Source organism: Lutra lutra, chromosome 1 (assembly GCF_902655055.1).
Source record: "Lutra lutra chromosome 1, mLutLut1.2, whole genome shotgun sequence".
Taxonomy (NCBI): domain Eukaryota; kingdom Metazoa; phylum Chordata; class Mammalia; order Carnivora; family Mustelidae; genus Lutra; species Lutra lutra.
The window spans coordinates 181,770,744-181,787,048 of NC_062278.1; the positions used below are offsets into that span (position 1 = coordinate 181,770,744).

The 16,305-nt window shown below is 37.8% G+C and overlaps 1 protein-coding gene across 1 annotated transcript in view; it reads left to right on the forward strand.

Annotated features, from left to right (window-relative positions):
- CNTN3 (contactin 3) overlaps nt 1-16,305 on the forward strand; it is a 353,501-nt gene that overhangs the window by 324,169 nt on the left and 13,027 nt on the right. Inside the window, exon 20 of the mRNA XM_047746701.1 lies at nt 8,616-8,799. Within this exon, the coding sequence (XP_047602657.1) occupies nt 8,616-8,799 (184 nt within the window). The remainder of the gene's footprint in view (nt 1-8,615; nt 8,800-16,305) is intronic.

The following is a 16,305-nucleotide window of genomic DNA, read 5'->3' on the forward strand; positions in this document are numbered from 1 at the left end:
AAATGACTTAGCGGAGTGGTTAATTACCAGTCGTGTGGCTAACTTTCTGGGTTGCAGTTTCCCCAATATGGCTTTAAAATTGTTAATAGCTCCTGCTTTTCTCTCATCTCAGCGAGGGTTGATCATGTGCCACGTGGCATGCTGAGCACACATCATCATTAGCATCCAGACTAATTTTCTTTCTGATTTGACCAAGTAGTAGTTGAGGAGCTCATTTCCCTGGGCTCCAATTTATTTCATCTGCTAAGCCGTAACACTCAGGCTCAGATCTTTTCTTGTGCCCTTTGGATAGGAACCCGAGATGCAGACATGATAAAGAAGATGCAAAGGGTTGAAGTTCATGGGTAGCAGGTGCCGGAGGGACAAAAGCTCCAAAGTTAGAGCGTGATTTCCCCCATCAGTTTCTGAAAGCCATTATGTGTCTTGAAAAATAAAACCGGAGAGAATGACCTTGATAAGTGATTGAAACAAATGTCTACAATTGTGAGATAATATAGATTAGCACTTTGAGGGGATACTTAGTGATTTTTTTTAAATGCGTGGGAGGGGAGCAAAACCAAAAAAATGTGTGCAAAATGCATGGCTATTAACCTCACCGAAACCGATGAAGTTTTAGAATATAAGTGAGGTTCTGTGGGGTGAGGGCTGGAGCTGATGACCAAGAAAGAATTCTTGAGACATCTTTGGTGCAAAATGGTAGTTTATTAAAGCAGGGGGACAGGACCCATTGGCAGAAAGAGCTGCTTCCCCCCCGGGGGATGTGAGGGGTGGCTTATAATGTACTATGGGGTTGGGGGAGGTAAGGAAAAGGGAGAGTTTGAAAGAACTTTCATATGCTAAAGAGGACCCACAGGATACCTAAGGTCTTGCCATTTCAAGTTAAGGTTGTTTTTTTTTTTAATAAGGCATTAACAGTAAGGTATAGTTGGGAGATTCCTGGAGGAATGCCACATTCTTGCTATCACACATCCTTATCAATGAACTTTAGGTTTAGAAGAAATTTAACTTTATTTACATTTCCCTCTGCCTCAGCCTCCCTCAATTTTATGGAGGGGAAGATGATGTTAGGGCTTCAGGAATGGAGTTAGGGATCTTTGGAAGTTAGGCTATTGATAAGAAAGCTTCTTCCTTGTAAATCACTAGGACATTTGTAAATTGAGGGAGACTCAGGTCTTGCAGGATTGTAATCTCTACAAGTTAACTATTTGTTTTTCCTTTAGGGCAGCCAGGAGTGCCTGAGGAGTGTCACCTATACCCCATGGTGGGGGGGTTGTGGGGTGTTGGCATGTGGGCCTCTGCTTTGTCCTCAGCTTGCTTTCTGTTCCCTCATCAATACCTTTGTCCAGACTCCTGTTCTAAACAGCTGTAGAGAATGTGGTTGGTTTCAAACATTTTAATCACAAAGGGAAAAAGATGTCAAATATTTATTTTTTGAGAGTGTGAAAATTCTACTGGAAAAAAAAAAGAAATGTACATTAAGTCTAATTCCATACTACCAGGCAAAGAATTAACTGACTCTAGAATTAATTCATTCTAGAATTAGTCAAATGTAACTTGGGAAAATTGGATAGAAACTACTAAGACACATTTAAACAAATAGGAAACAGGCAAAAATGAATTCAAGTGAATGAAATGCAGACTTTAGGCTCAGAGGAAGGATTGGTTATGCTAGAGAGAGCAGTCACTGTGTGTGAGCCAGAGTTGCTCAAAGGGAGCTCTGTATGTGTGGTGGTAGTGGTGCATGTGTGTGTGTGGTAGGGTGTGTGTGTTTGAGCTATAACTGACATACAACATTATTTTAGTTTCAGGTATACAACATAATGAGTTGATATTTGTATAAATTGTAAAGTGATCATCACAGTCTAGTTAACATCCATCAGCATACATAGTTACAAATTTTGTGTGTGTGTATGTGTGTGAGATGAGAACTTTTAGGATCTCCCCTCACAATTACCTTGCTATGCATGAGATTCCCATGACTTTTATTTTATAACTGAAAGTTTGTGTTGTGTGTGTGTGTGTGTGTGTATGTGTGTGTGTGTATGTGTGTGAGTGTTCTTTGTTAGGGCAAAGGTAGTCCCTAGCAAACTGTGTCCCCGCATAGGGATGCAGGGGAATAAATATCATAGCCTCTCTCCTCCTACACTCCTGTCTTCTATTCTCCTGTCTTCTATTGGCCAAATCCAGTGAGAAGCCAGAGGGCCAAGGTCATGCAACACATCGGTCAGTCCTCCAATGACTGAGAACCATGTAAGGAAGAATGGAAGATAGATCCATATTTGTCTTCCAAAACACTATTGAATTCATTTTTCTTGCCTTGTCTTTATCTAAATACACTTGAAGCTAAGTTGAAATATTTGTCTCTCTGAAAATCTTTGAGTATAAACAAAATTATTTTAGTCTACTAAAATAGTATTTCTGACTTAATACCTGTACTCTAATGGCTAAAGAAAATGCCATTTTTCAATACATTCCTTTTATAAATTGCATTCTGTGTTAAGTTTTAATTAAGTGACATCTCATGTGCAATAATATTAAGGACTCCTTAGAGCAAGGACATTAGTTTTTGGAACAACCAAATTACTTGCAGAAACAGAGATAGCATTTTAAATCCTAACATTCCTCAAGTTTGTTTCTCTGTACTTATCTAGATAGAAACACATTGGCCTGTGATATGATTTTATGGTTCTGAAGAAAGATTAATTATATTATGTCATCAAGAAATTCAGAGTTCCAATGTTTCATAGATGCATAGAATATTAGGACTTGAGTACTTAGCTTAGTGAATAAAAGGAAAACAATTATTCCTCTCTACTGTATCCACCCAACACTTCTTACACCAAATAATGTGGGTTTTTTTTCTCTACACTGACTGGTTCTCCTACACCTATTGGGCATCCTAAAATTGAGTTCAATTCTGACACCATAAACCTAGAGTTAGCTTCAGATACCACAGATTAAGGGCTAGTCCACAAGACTGCCGGTCCCCTACCTACCCCCTCTGCCCCTCAACACCCTTCAGATGCCAGGCCTCCTATACTTATGATTGGCTATAAATCTGGAGTTCCCACAACCTCCTCCTTGAGTTTGAGATCTTGCTAGTACAGCTCACAAAACTCAGGAAAGTGTCTTACTTACAATTACATATTTATTATGAAGGATACAACTCAGGAACAGACAAATGGAAGAGAGACATAAGACGTGGTCTGTAGAAGGACACACACAGAGTTTTCATGCCCTCTCCAGGAGCTCTACCCTCCCAACACCTTAGTGAGTTCACCAGTCCAGAACCTTCAGTTCGGGTTTTTTAAAGGAGGCTTCACTGCAATTGTGATGGAGTAAATCAATGATCATTGGTTACTGACCCAACCTCTAGTCCCTGGTCAGGAGGTGGGGCTGAAATTCCCACCCTCTACTTATTATAAGGTTGGTTCCCCTGGCAACCAGCCCCCATTTTAAAGATATCCAAGAGCCAGCAGCCACCAGATAGCTCATTAGCATTTAAAAGGAAATGTCTAGTGTTTGGGGATCTATGAATTTCTGTGGTGGAAAGGAAGGAGGCATTTTAGACTACATTTGTTAAGTCATTAAGAACTCAACAATACTGAGTGCTTAGTATGTGCAGGCTTTGCTTTGGATGGTAGAGCTATGGTGATTACCAAGACAGACAACTGCCTCAGGTGTGTGACCAGAGCTTGGCATCTGCCCCTCCTGCTGTCTGCCATGCCAAGGAGTACAGCTATCTGTCTTCACAGATGCACACTCCATACTAGCAAATCAAGGCACAGTGATACACAGATATTCCAGAGGTTGAGCTACACTCAGGTATATGGTGATGGAAAAATGTTGAGAGCCACAGTTATTCTGACCACCTGCTCCTCTGCAGTGGATTTACCTTTTATTCCACACACTGCTCTCCCCGCAGCCCCCGCCCAACTCAGATTTTACCGCTTGAAAATATGTGTCTTCAGTTCTGGAAAATTCTCAGACATGTTCTCTTTAATTCTTGCCTTTTCCTCCATCTCTCCTGCAACTCTGGTTGGAACTTCTCATTTGATCTTCCATATCTCTTTGTTTTCATAATTTTTATTTTTTTCTCCATATTGTGGATTTATTAACTCTCTTTTCTTTTTTTAAATTTAATTTAATTTTATTTTTTTCAGTGTTCCAACATTCATTGTTTATGCACCACACCCAGTGCTCCATTCATTCATTACGTGGCCTTCTTTAATACCCACCACCGTGCTCACCCATCCCTCCACTCCCCTCCCCTCCAAAACCCTCAGTTTGTTTCTCAGAGTCCACAGTCTTTCATGGTTTGTCTCCCCCTCCAAACCCCAACTATTAATTCTCTTTTCAATCATGTAGTCTTTAGCTTAATTCTGTCACTAACTTTGTTAATACTGTATTTTTCTGATATTTTTCAAATCCATCCAGTTTTCTTGTCTTTCTTTTTTTTTTTAATCTTCTATTCTTGGCAACATAGATTCAGTCCCTTCTTTAGCGAATTTGGACATTTTAAATATACTTATTTTGAGATCCACTTCAGATCAGTATCTTGTAGCTAGACTCCCACGAGCCTAGCCTAGTCAGCTAACTTTCTTTCTTATTAGCAGGATTCTTTATGTATTTTGTAATATTTTTCTCTGCTTGTCTTTAGTACATGCAACTTTCATGTTCTTTCATTGTATAGTAACTTTTTTTCCATCAAGCGTTATACAAATACATATATATATATGTATATATATACATATGTATTTTTTCTCTATCTCTATATAGATATCTTTTTTTTTTTTAATTGAAGTATAGTTGGGACGCCTGGGTGGCTCAGTTGGTTAAGCAGCTGCCTTCGGCTCAGGTCATGATCCCAGCGTCCTGGGATCGAGTCCCACATCAGGCTCCTTGCTTGGCGGGGAGCCTGCTTCTCCCTCTGCCTCTGCCTGCCATTCTGTCTGCCTGTGCTTGCTCTCTCTCCCTCTCTCTCTGACAAATAAAAAAAAAAAAATCTTTAAATTGAAGTATAGTTAACAGACTGCACAATTATATTTGCAGAAGTTTTCCTTCAGTCTAGATGGTTTCCTTTCTTCTTCCCTGCATTGTGGTTGTTTCTATAAAATCTGAATTAGCACGGACTTACAGTCTGTTTTCTCAGGTATAGGACTTTTACCATTTAAATCCAAACACAACTGAGGGGAAAATTTGGTCTTTGTCTTTATTTCATTCTTGACTTTTCTCTCCTTTATTTTTCTTCTTTTACTTATTTATTTATTTGTTTACTTTTCCCTCCTTAAAGAAAAACTATCTACCCTTATTAAATATTTTTGAGCAAAATTTTATAGGACATGTTTTATTAACTACTCATAGAAAATTGGGAATATTAATGTACTGCTTTGGTTCTTTATGTTTGATTTGTATGCACATTTATTCAATTTTGTAAGTAAAGCTATGTAAGGAGATTACATAATCAATTCCAATGAATATCACATTCCAATTTGGTACAAATTTTCTCTATGGTCTAAATATTTCTAATTCATGTCAGCAACTAAGATACAAAAATAAATCTCTCGTTCTGGTACATGGAGTACTTCAAAAGCATACTGCTATCAAGAACCTTAAGTGCTTTTTATAAATAAATTTATAAGATATATTCCTTATGACTATTAAAAATTGTTTTTATTTCTTCTTTAAATCAGTCACCTGAGGAACACTTTCTTAGGCAACTTAAATTGAGGTAATTTGACGTACCAGAAAAAGAGTGGCCTATAAGCAGAGACCAGTGTGTATGACAGGACAACCCTGATTGAGTTACTTAACTCCTGGGGGCCTCTGAGGTCCCATCTGTTAATTGAGGGTTTCAAGAGCTCATAATTATGTGATTTCTTTCCCCAATCTATGCTATACCCAAGGCTGCAAGTTTCAGGCTGCCTGTAACATGTTATTCTAATTGCTGACTCTTTGTCATTCTTTGTTAATAAGCAGATAATGTTTTCAAGGGCAGGGAATGTGTCTTACCATTTTGGAGTCCTCTAAACCTAATATTACCTAGTGTTTACTGTTGTTGAATTTGGAATGTGTACCAGTTTTTAGTATCCATTAACAGTTTAGGGGTGCCTGGGTGGCTCAGTAGGTTAAGCATCTGCCTTCGGCTCTGGTCATGATCCCAGAGTCCTGGGATCAAGCCCCACATCTGGCTGCCTGCTCAGTGGGCAGGTACTTCTCTCCTCCCAGTTCCTGCTTTCTTTTGCTACCTCTCTCCCTCTGTCTCTCAAGTAAATAAATAAAATCTTTTAAAAAATAATTTACTTGGCTGTGGCTTTATAAAAGACAATTTTGTACGTTATCCTTAATTAATGAAAAAATTCTTTGTAATTTTCTATTATGCTGGGTTCCCTAAGATACGTAGATTTTTTTTTTCTAAAATATCATCAAGTTTCAGTGTTTAATTCAGTTCTTTAATGGTGTAGAAATTATATATTCAATTTAGTCCTGATCATTTGGGTTCATATCCTTCTTTTGAGGTTTATATAAAAATTAATAACTTTTCCAAGAGTGATGCACATATACATATACATGGACACAGCATTTTACATGAATTTAAGGGGTCCTGTATGTAAATATAAATATGAATGTAAATATAAACACAAACATGTACGTACATATACACATATACACACATGCATATATATACACACACATACATACACATATGTATGGAAAATATTGCCCTAGTACATTATTAGTACACTAATTTAGGATCATTATTGAAAAATCTGATTTTTCTACTAATTTTTTTAACTAAAGAATTTCATAGTTACCCCCTTTTTTTTTTTCCCCAAAACACTGTAACTTCTAGTGTCTTTTTCCCAGAGGGCTAAAGCTGGTTACCCTAAAGCAGATCATAAACAAGCTTTGTTTGGACCACACAATGACTTTAAAAAAATTGAGCCAACTCTAAATTTGGGCCATTTCACATTAAAATAAAGGTTTCTCCTTTTCCTAAAAACAAACAAACAAACAAAAGGGGCTCAGCCTGTCAATTTTCCAACTTGATTTCAGCTTATTCATGAACTCAGGGTCAGGGGATCAAGCCCTCCATTGGGTTCCATAGTCAGCAGTTTCCTCTCTCTCTCTCTGTCAAATAAATAAATAAATCTTAAAAAAACAAAAGACCTCTAACCACTGGATCTTCCTTCCCTCGGTAGAGCTAAGTAGTAACTCCCTAAGATGGAATTTGGCTGTCTATTTTGCCACAGTCCCCATAAGTGTCTACTGCCTTCATGACTGATGGCTAAGAATCAACTGCCATTTTCATTGTGCTCAAACAGCTGTTGACTTCCACAAATTATAGAAATGGTCTTCTGTTTTCATATTTTGCTATCAAGAGAAGATAAATGAAAGTCAGAAAGAGCACATGTTGCAAGAAATATGGGAGAGAGCATATGCATTTCTTTATGAAAGCAAAAAAATATGTACCCAGTCTGCCTTACATATTTATGTTAAGTGTTTGGGCTCTGCTTTACATGATTAAATGTTGATATCCAGTCTCAGCCTGAGGAATGCTTGTACTTTTCCTGAACAATTTGGTGGTCTTGTTGCTGTTGCTATTCGTGTTGGTCTTGCTTTGACTTTCTGGATAATCCGTACTTTATAGCGCAGCACAGCAAAACTTGATAGCATGAATTGGAGATGGGAAACATGTATTTTTTTTTTAAAGATTTTATTTATTTGACAGAGAGAGAGATCACGAGTAGAGAGAGAGAGAGAGAGGAGAAAGCAAGGCTCCCCATCTAGCAGAGAGCCTGATGTGGGACTTGATCCCAGGACCCTGAGATCATGACCTGAGCTGAAGGCAGAGGCTTAACCCACTGAGCCACCCAGGCAGCCCGGGAAACATGTATTTTTATTGGATTTTTCATACCCTTGTTTCTTTTTTTATTAAATATTCTCATTAAGCTTTTTTTATACGTTATACTCCATATGCATTTATCTTTATATAACATCTCAGATCGTTTTTGCACAATTCAGAATAATGAAGTACAAAGAAAACGTGTTAGTATAACTTAAATTTAACTGTGTTAACTGCTTTCCTCTTCTCATCAGCAGCTCTGCATGCGCAGGTGGCCTTGTTGACACCTGGCCATCTCTGGAGGACAAACCAGTGGGCCAGCTGGCTTTTTGATAGTCTTTTCTCTGACAGTTCGCTTTCTTCCCAGAGGGAACCCCACCATCCAGGCGAGGTGAAGCAGAGCTGCCAGCATTCCGGAGTTGAGCTTGGACCTGGTTGGTTAGGGCCCGAGAAGGAGGAACAGCCTGCTCTATTAAATTTGCAGATTTCACCCTCATTTTCCTTTAATAAACTATAGTCTAGGGGTATTTAGCTCTCACTGTCTTTGACTTTATCAGCTTTATTTTCTGTCTCCTCCCAAAGTCCCTTTTCTCCTCTGGCACAGAATCTAATGGGACCCCTAGCACATAGTAGGTCCTTAAAGAACATTTGCTGTGTAAATGATGAATATAAATACATTATAGTACCCATTTTCATGAAAACCACTTCGTGGAAGTGTGGTAGTGTTTGTTTCAACGTTTTCCATCTTTTATGTTTTTCTGTCGACCAGGTGCGCTACTGGAATAATGGAGAAGAAGAATCATCAAGCAAAGTGAAAGTTGCAGGAAATGAGACATCAACCAGACTCCGGGGCTTGAAGAGTAATCTGGCCTATTACACAGCTGTGCGGGCTTACAACAGTGCTGGTGCTGGGCCCTTCAGCACCACAGTGAATGCAACCACAAAGAAAACTCGTACGTAGATTCCATTTTTTGAATGGCAAGGAAGTAGTTTATGGTAGCCTTCTTTCTCATTTAAAATTGGACAAGCCAACTCAGTAAGCCCACTGAATGCTTCAAATCCAATCCCAGGCCGTTGTAAACTCAGACACACACATATCTTTGTCTTCCTGAGATCCCTAAATCTTTAGATAGAAACCCCATGTGAAAATCAATGTGTACCTTTTGAAAAACCTTAGTGTGGGGTGTTGAGTCTATCCATTTTTCTTTTAAAATGATAAGCCTGGTTTATTTTCATGTTTTTTTTTTTTTTTTTAGTTCCCCAAAGCTTGAGGATTTCCAGTACACGTGAATAAGTTAAATTTCACACCAGAGAATCAAGAGTGGTTTTCTTCTTCTTTTTCTTTCCTTTTGATGCCTTTTTGGCATTCAAAAGATGCCAGCGTGCACTAAAAGATCACCATCAGAAGATGTTGGTGCACGTGAATATACTGATATTTTAAAAAATCTAACTGGAGATGTCAGTTGCCTTAAAAGCTGAGTCTTTGTTGGCTATGTATTCACAGGTAAATTCACAAGCAGCAGTTAGGAGCTGTACATAACTTGGCTTTGAATTACATTACAGGAAGATCAGTGATTTGCAATTCCATAGTCTTCCACATATATTTCAATTAAACTGATAGCAGAGTTATATATTTTTTTTAAGATTTTATTTATTTATTTGACAGAGAGAGATCACAAGTAGACAGAGAGGCAAGCAGAGAGAGAGAGGAGGAAGCAGGCTCCCTGCTGAGCAGAGAGCCCGATGCGGGACTCGATCCCAGGACCCTGAGACCATGACCTGAGCCGAAGGCAGCGGCTTAACCCACCGAGCCACCCAGGCGCCCGCAGAGTTATATATATATATATTTTTTTTTAAAGATTTTATTTATTTATTTGACAGACAGAAATCACAAGTAGGCAGAGAGGCATGCAGAGAGAGAGAGGGAGAAGCAGGCTTCCCGTTGAGCAGAGAGCCCGATTCGGGGCTCGATCCCAGGACCCTGGGATCATGACCTGAGCCGAAGGCAGAGGCTTTAATCCACTGAGCCACCCAGGCGCCCCAGAGTTATATTTTTAATCATTGTATTGTGTTAGTAACTTCTTGGAGTGCAACCACTTCAATTGTCCTTGTCATTGTCATCATTTCAGCTAATAGCAATTGAGAGTGTTCTATCTGCCAAGTGCTTTACATGCATTCCCACATTTAAACTTCCTAACTACCACAGGGGGTAGCTATCAGTACTTTTTAACATTGTATAGGTAAGGAAAATGGGAATGTAGGATGAAGAACTTTTAACATAATAACTCATTACTTTTATTTACAGAAAATTATTTTTCTTCTTTTCAGAATTTATTAACTCGGTAAAAATGTTTGCTTAACTGGCTTCCTATGAGAATGAGACATCAATTTTGCCTGATTTCTATATCTATATTTAATTCCCAAGTTTGTATAAGAACATACATTTGTTAGATAAAATTGCTAAGAATACTAATAGCATAAAATGGGATATCGTTGGCTAGCTTTGTGGGTAAGTTAACATATATATAAAACATAATTCTACTACTTTAGATTTTAGTTAGCCAGTGTTAATTTGATTAGCAAAGTTCACGTTCATCTTTGTATGATCTATATACAAAAGAGAACTTGATTACTAATTTACTATAATGAGATTGCAGACCAAAAGTTTAGCAACAATCCATTATAAATCTTCAGTAGCATACCTTTACAAGCAACCAACTCATGTAATAATTCAGTATTGTCCTTCACTAGTTATTAGGGGAAGCCTGACCCAATCTCTTACTCATAATACACGGCAGGGGTTACACCAAGTAGTATATGGGCTTGGAAATACTTAAACTGAAAATATTCTGTGTTTAGAACTTCTCGCTAAATATGTTTGGTATTCTCAGTAACAATTCTGAATTAGTAAGATTTAAATATACATCATTATTTATATATTCAAAGCACAGCATCAATCAAAAATTCTGATTACAAGAATATATGCAAACAAGTTTATATTGGCTCTTTCCTCTGACTTAATAATTGATGTGATTACTTGCTAGAAAATTATGATTCTACAAAACTGTGTGACATCATCATGGAATCAGTGAAGAACTTAGCAAATTGGTAAGATATGAGGAAAAGACAATAGGAATGTTATGATAATGTATAATGAATGAAATACAATTTTAAAAAGAAATTTTTGATTTAGGTGTAGCATATAGGCACCCAATCTAAAGTAGAAATTTACAACGGTAATGATGGCAATGATGATTTTAATGGTTGACACTTAGAGCAATCTGCAGTCACTGTTCTAAGTATGGTTTTCTTGTACTGATTCTCACTTCTTACAACAATACCATGACTTGGAAGCTGCTGGTAGCCTCACCTTAGAGATGAGGATGCTGAGGCTTATAGAGGTTATATCACTTCCCTCCAATTACAGACTAAGTAGCTGGATACTGCTAGACATAGTCTTAATTGTGCTGTCCTCTCTTTCAGCCATATAATCAGAATATCCATGCCCCATTTAACACTAGTTTTTATTGGGATTTTTGCTCCATGCTTAGGACGTGGGTAAGGTGATCAAAGATAGACAGTACTCCTTTGATCACACAGCTGTAGTCTGATGGAAATTCCAACAATTGAATAAAATCTCTCTGAAGGTGATACATTTGTATTTCTGCAAATCATTCAGAATCTGCATGTCAATCTGCAGGTGTTATTAGGGAAAAATTTCCTATGTTGGGTGGGAAATTCATAGAGATCATTGAAATCCTTAATTACTCTAAGATTAGATATATAAAAAGCATGTGTTAAGCTTTCACTTTTATGTTAATAATTTTTCCTTAAAGATGCCAAAAATGCGAGTTAAACAGGATCCTTTAAAGCTGTTCTTATTACCTGTTACTGGCAACTCTCAATAGTCATCCTAACCTTTGTCCTGGATTTAGCTCCAAATCCTATTTAAGAATTTTGGTAACGTTTTTGTGATTATCTCTATAAAGAGAATTATCATCATGCTTTAGACATAAAGAACTAAGATTACGTCTTTGATTATTTGCTTGCTGTCTGATTTTCCCTCTGGATTGCAAACTTTATGGGGAAAGAATCTTCCTGTGTCTTGTTCATCCAGCCTTAGTGCCAAGCATGGTGCTACAAACCACTGGTTAAATACTGATTGGGTAGCTAAATGGATGAATGAAAGCTAAAGCAGGCCAGCCTGAAGGACTATTATTAATCAAATATACTTCCTCTTGACTGAACATTGTGAATTCAAAACACTTACTGTAGTTTTTTACCATCTTACTTAAACTGTGCAAGTTTCATGGAATTTAGTATGCAAGCCTTTATATCAGTACAGATCCTGGGTGATTATTTTTGATTAATGTAAAATAATACAAGGGTTCTCAAGTTAAATACTGTAGCTTCCGTTAAACACTTAATTTTTGATATCCAAATACTTGTGTTTTTTGGAAGCATTTCTGAGTTAAACTCTAATTAGCCTCTTTAAGTAATCTAAAATGGGTCTCTGTTACTTGCAGCCCAAGGGGAGCTAACTCTTAAGAACATCTTGTATCTAAAGGCACTGATGAGGAAAAATTGCAGATGGCATGTAAATGATGAAATTTGTTGGCTTCTAAAAGGAAACATATTGAGAATTTTATGTTCAGAGATAGCAAGAAAGAATTTGTAGGGCAAATATTCTGCTTTGTGTAACTAAAAGTCAAGTGGTAATTCTGGTTTTCAGTATGGATGGATTTAGCACTCAGCCAACATCCTCAAGATTCATCTTATAAGACCTCAAACTGAATATTTCTAAAACTAAGTTCTTGACTATGCCATCCACCCCATTTCAAACCTGTCCCTTTCAGAATTCTCCATCCCAGTAACTTAAATCCCAATATTTCAGTTGCTCAGGCCAAAAATCTTAGAATCACCCTCAACTCTTCTCTTTCTCTCATACTCAACAACTGACTTCTGCAAGAATCTGCCACATCTATTGTTATCGTTGCTATCACCCTGTTGTAAGCTGGAACATCCCTCACATGGATCAGGGCAGCAATCACTTCCTGGTCAGCCTCTTTCCACCCTTGTCTCCTGTAAGCCACAGTGATGCTCATGATGCCCCATTTTATCTCCTTTCAGATAAATACTAAATCCTTATAATGCTCAATAAGGCTTTATATGATCCATCCTCCAAATCCTCCTCTGACTTATTGCCTATTATTTTCCTCTTCATTCATTCTACCCTCACTTCAGGGCCTCTGCATTTGCTGTTCCCTCTGCTCAGAAAGCTCCTCCAGGCATCCAGTGGCTTTCTCTCTTATCTCTTTGAGATCTTTGCTCAAATATTAGTTCAGTGCCACCCAACCACCATGTTTAAAAGTGTGTCCCTCATCTCCTGACACTCAGTCTCCTTCCCTGCTTTGTTCTTTGGTAGAGCACTAACAGCTGTCACATATTCTATAACTTGTTCTCATTTATTTGATTGTTCTCTCTAGCCTGCTTTGACTGGAAGACAAAGTCCTTTAGGGCAGAGATTTTACCATAGCTCTGATAATAACACTGTCCTCAGAGCTCGGTCTCCAGTGTTGAAGTAACCATAGTTGGTGCCCAATAACAGATATTCAACAAACAAGGCTCTCCATCTCTTGGCTCTGTTCCATGGTGGAATCATTCTTACCATGTTCCATTTTTCAGGGTGAAAGTATTGCTATTTGCCACTTAAGGCTTATTTCTGTCAACTAAACACCCTGGGAAAAATGGACCTCTCCCTTCTGATAACTCCACTCAGAGCCAAGGATGGTTCTTCTTGGCTCATCCCAGAACCAGCTGTTATGACCAGTTGATAGGAAACCTTCCCTGGGCTGGACTGAATCACATGCCCAGACTTTACCCTGGAACAAGGGGATACTCTTTTGTTTTTTCTTCAGTGATGGCTGTACATGCATGTCCACTTGAAAAAACAGAACAATATTAAATGGTATGATGTTTTGCGCTTGCATTTTTGCTTTTGCGAGCGGAATGTTTATCCATGTAAGCTGAGCTAAAATCAGTTGCCTGAATTTAAGAAACCTAATCAAGTGTGTCCTAAGGGATTGTAAAGGTAATGTGAGTAAAACAAATACTAAAGGAATAGGGGTCAGAATATTTCAGAAGTTTTTTGTTTGTGTGTGTGTGTGTGTGTGTTCGTCACCATACGGTACATCATTGGTTTTGATGTAGTGTTCCATGATTCATCATTTGTGTGTAACACCCAGTGCTCCTTGCAATCTGTGCCCTCCTTAATACCCATCTCGAGGCTCACCCATTCCCTCACCCCCTTCCTTTCTAAAACTCTCCATTTGTTTCCCAGAGTCCCTAGTCTCTCATGGTTCATCTCCCACTCTGACTTTTCTTCCTTTCATTTTTCCTTCTCCTAATGTCCTTTATGCTATTCCTTATGTTCCCCCAAGTAAGTGAAACCATATGATAATTGACTTTCTCTGCTTGACCTATTTCACTCAGCATCATCTCTCCAGTCCCATCCATGTTGATGCAGAAGTTGGGTATTCATCCTTTCTGATGGCTGAGTAATATTCCATTGTGTATATGGACTACATCTTCTTTATGAGTTTTTGATAAAATGAAAATTGCTGTTTCAAATACATAATTTCATATGTATAATTTAATTATATCATTATCTACTCTAAGTTATGACTTGGGAACTATATCAATGCAAAATTTCCCAAATTTTATATGTGATCTTGCTTCTCAATTTTTGCCATTCCTCTGGGTCTCCTCTAATATGTACCTCACTGGTTGTCTAAAAAATTAACTTACAGGGGTACCTGGGTGGCTCAGTCGGTTAAGCATCTGCCTTTGGCTCAGGTCATCATCTTAGGGTCCTGGGATCGAGCCCCACCTCGTGCTGCCTGCTCAGCAGAGAGCCTGCTTCTCCCTCTGTCTCTGTCTGCTGCTTCCCCTGCTTGTGCTTTGCCTCTCTCTCTCTCTCTCTGTCAAATAAATAAATAAAATCTTTTTAAAAATTAGCTTATAATTTTTGCTATCATAAACTTAAAATTAAAATGGAAACTAACCAAGTATGGAAATCAATATCATTGCCATAAATAGATGTTAACAAAATAGTACGTTAAATGGTAATAAAATCAGTAATAAATACAACAAACAAATATGCCACTCTCCATTTTTTAATACAAGCAACATGCTCTTACCTGTTCAGACCTCTAAGTCTGCTCCCACTTTATTTATGCTGTTAGTATCAAAGAGATATTAAAAACCTAGTATCACCAAATCCAGCCTTCTCTTCAAGTTAATAAGAAAAGCAAAGGGTATTTCTCTCTAGGTGACTTAATGTTATTTGCCGGCTCCTCTATGTATCACATCCCAGATATGTCTGTGAACTACTCATGTCTGTATATGATATACCACCAATCACAGAGACAGCAATAGAACACACTGTTCACTAATGCGTATTCCTCAGATTTTAGAGTGATTTTTGTTGTTCTTGTTCTTTTATCTGTGGACTTCAACGAAATGATTTCTGATGTTGTAAGTTCTGAAACAGGATAATAATGTAATACTGAACTTGAACAGAATTCAGTCAGGGAGTTTCAGCTAATATTAGATCAAGTCATTCCTCTGGCCAAATGTGTGTAAATCTTATGAACTTTGTAGGTGCTTTCGCACTTTTTTTGGAAATCTTCAACTTGCTTACAATTCTCTAGAAACTTTAAATTGGAAATATCCAGTCATTTAAAAGAAAAATCTTCCTCCCTGACATTCCAGGTTGGACCCCAAGAAAAGTCTTTTCTGAGATTTGGATGAATTAAGAAGTAGATATTTTTGTTGTATAGTTGCACATTGAATCAGTTTCCTATTATAAGTCATGTGTTTAATTTTAATGATTCTAAAACAAATATGTCTCATTATTAGGGAGAAAGTATCTTTTGGTGACCTGACTCTCATACAGTGTCCTGTGTTTTAAGCACTTTAGTGACACATGCTGATGTTCAACTCAACTGAACCCAAACTACAAAGTACAGTTTCTAGCTACTGGTGAGAACAACCACTTCCCACTAAATCATCTCATTATCATCAAGGAGTCAAGAAAAAAATTAAATCTTTTGGGTCTTGCATAAATAATCATAGCAAGCATATGTTCTTAAAATTCCATGTTTTGAAAGTAAATGCCAGTTTCACCATCACCACTATGGAAATGCCACTGTTGAAAATTCTAAACAGTAATATTCTTAGTTTTTACTTTTTATTTTGTTTATTTTTAAAGAATTTACTTATTTGGCAGACAGAGATCAGAAGTAGGCAGAGAGGCAAGGCGGGGGAGGAAGCAGGCTCCCTGCTGAGCAGAGAGCCCGAAGCGGGGCTCTATCCCAGGACCCTGAGATCATGACCTGATCTGAAGGCAGAGGCTTCTACTTTATATAAAAAGAAAATATTTTCATTGTTGAAAATTT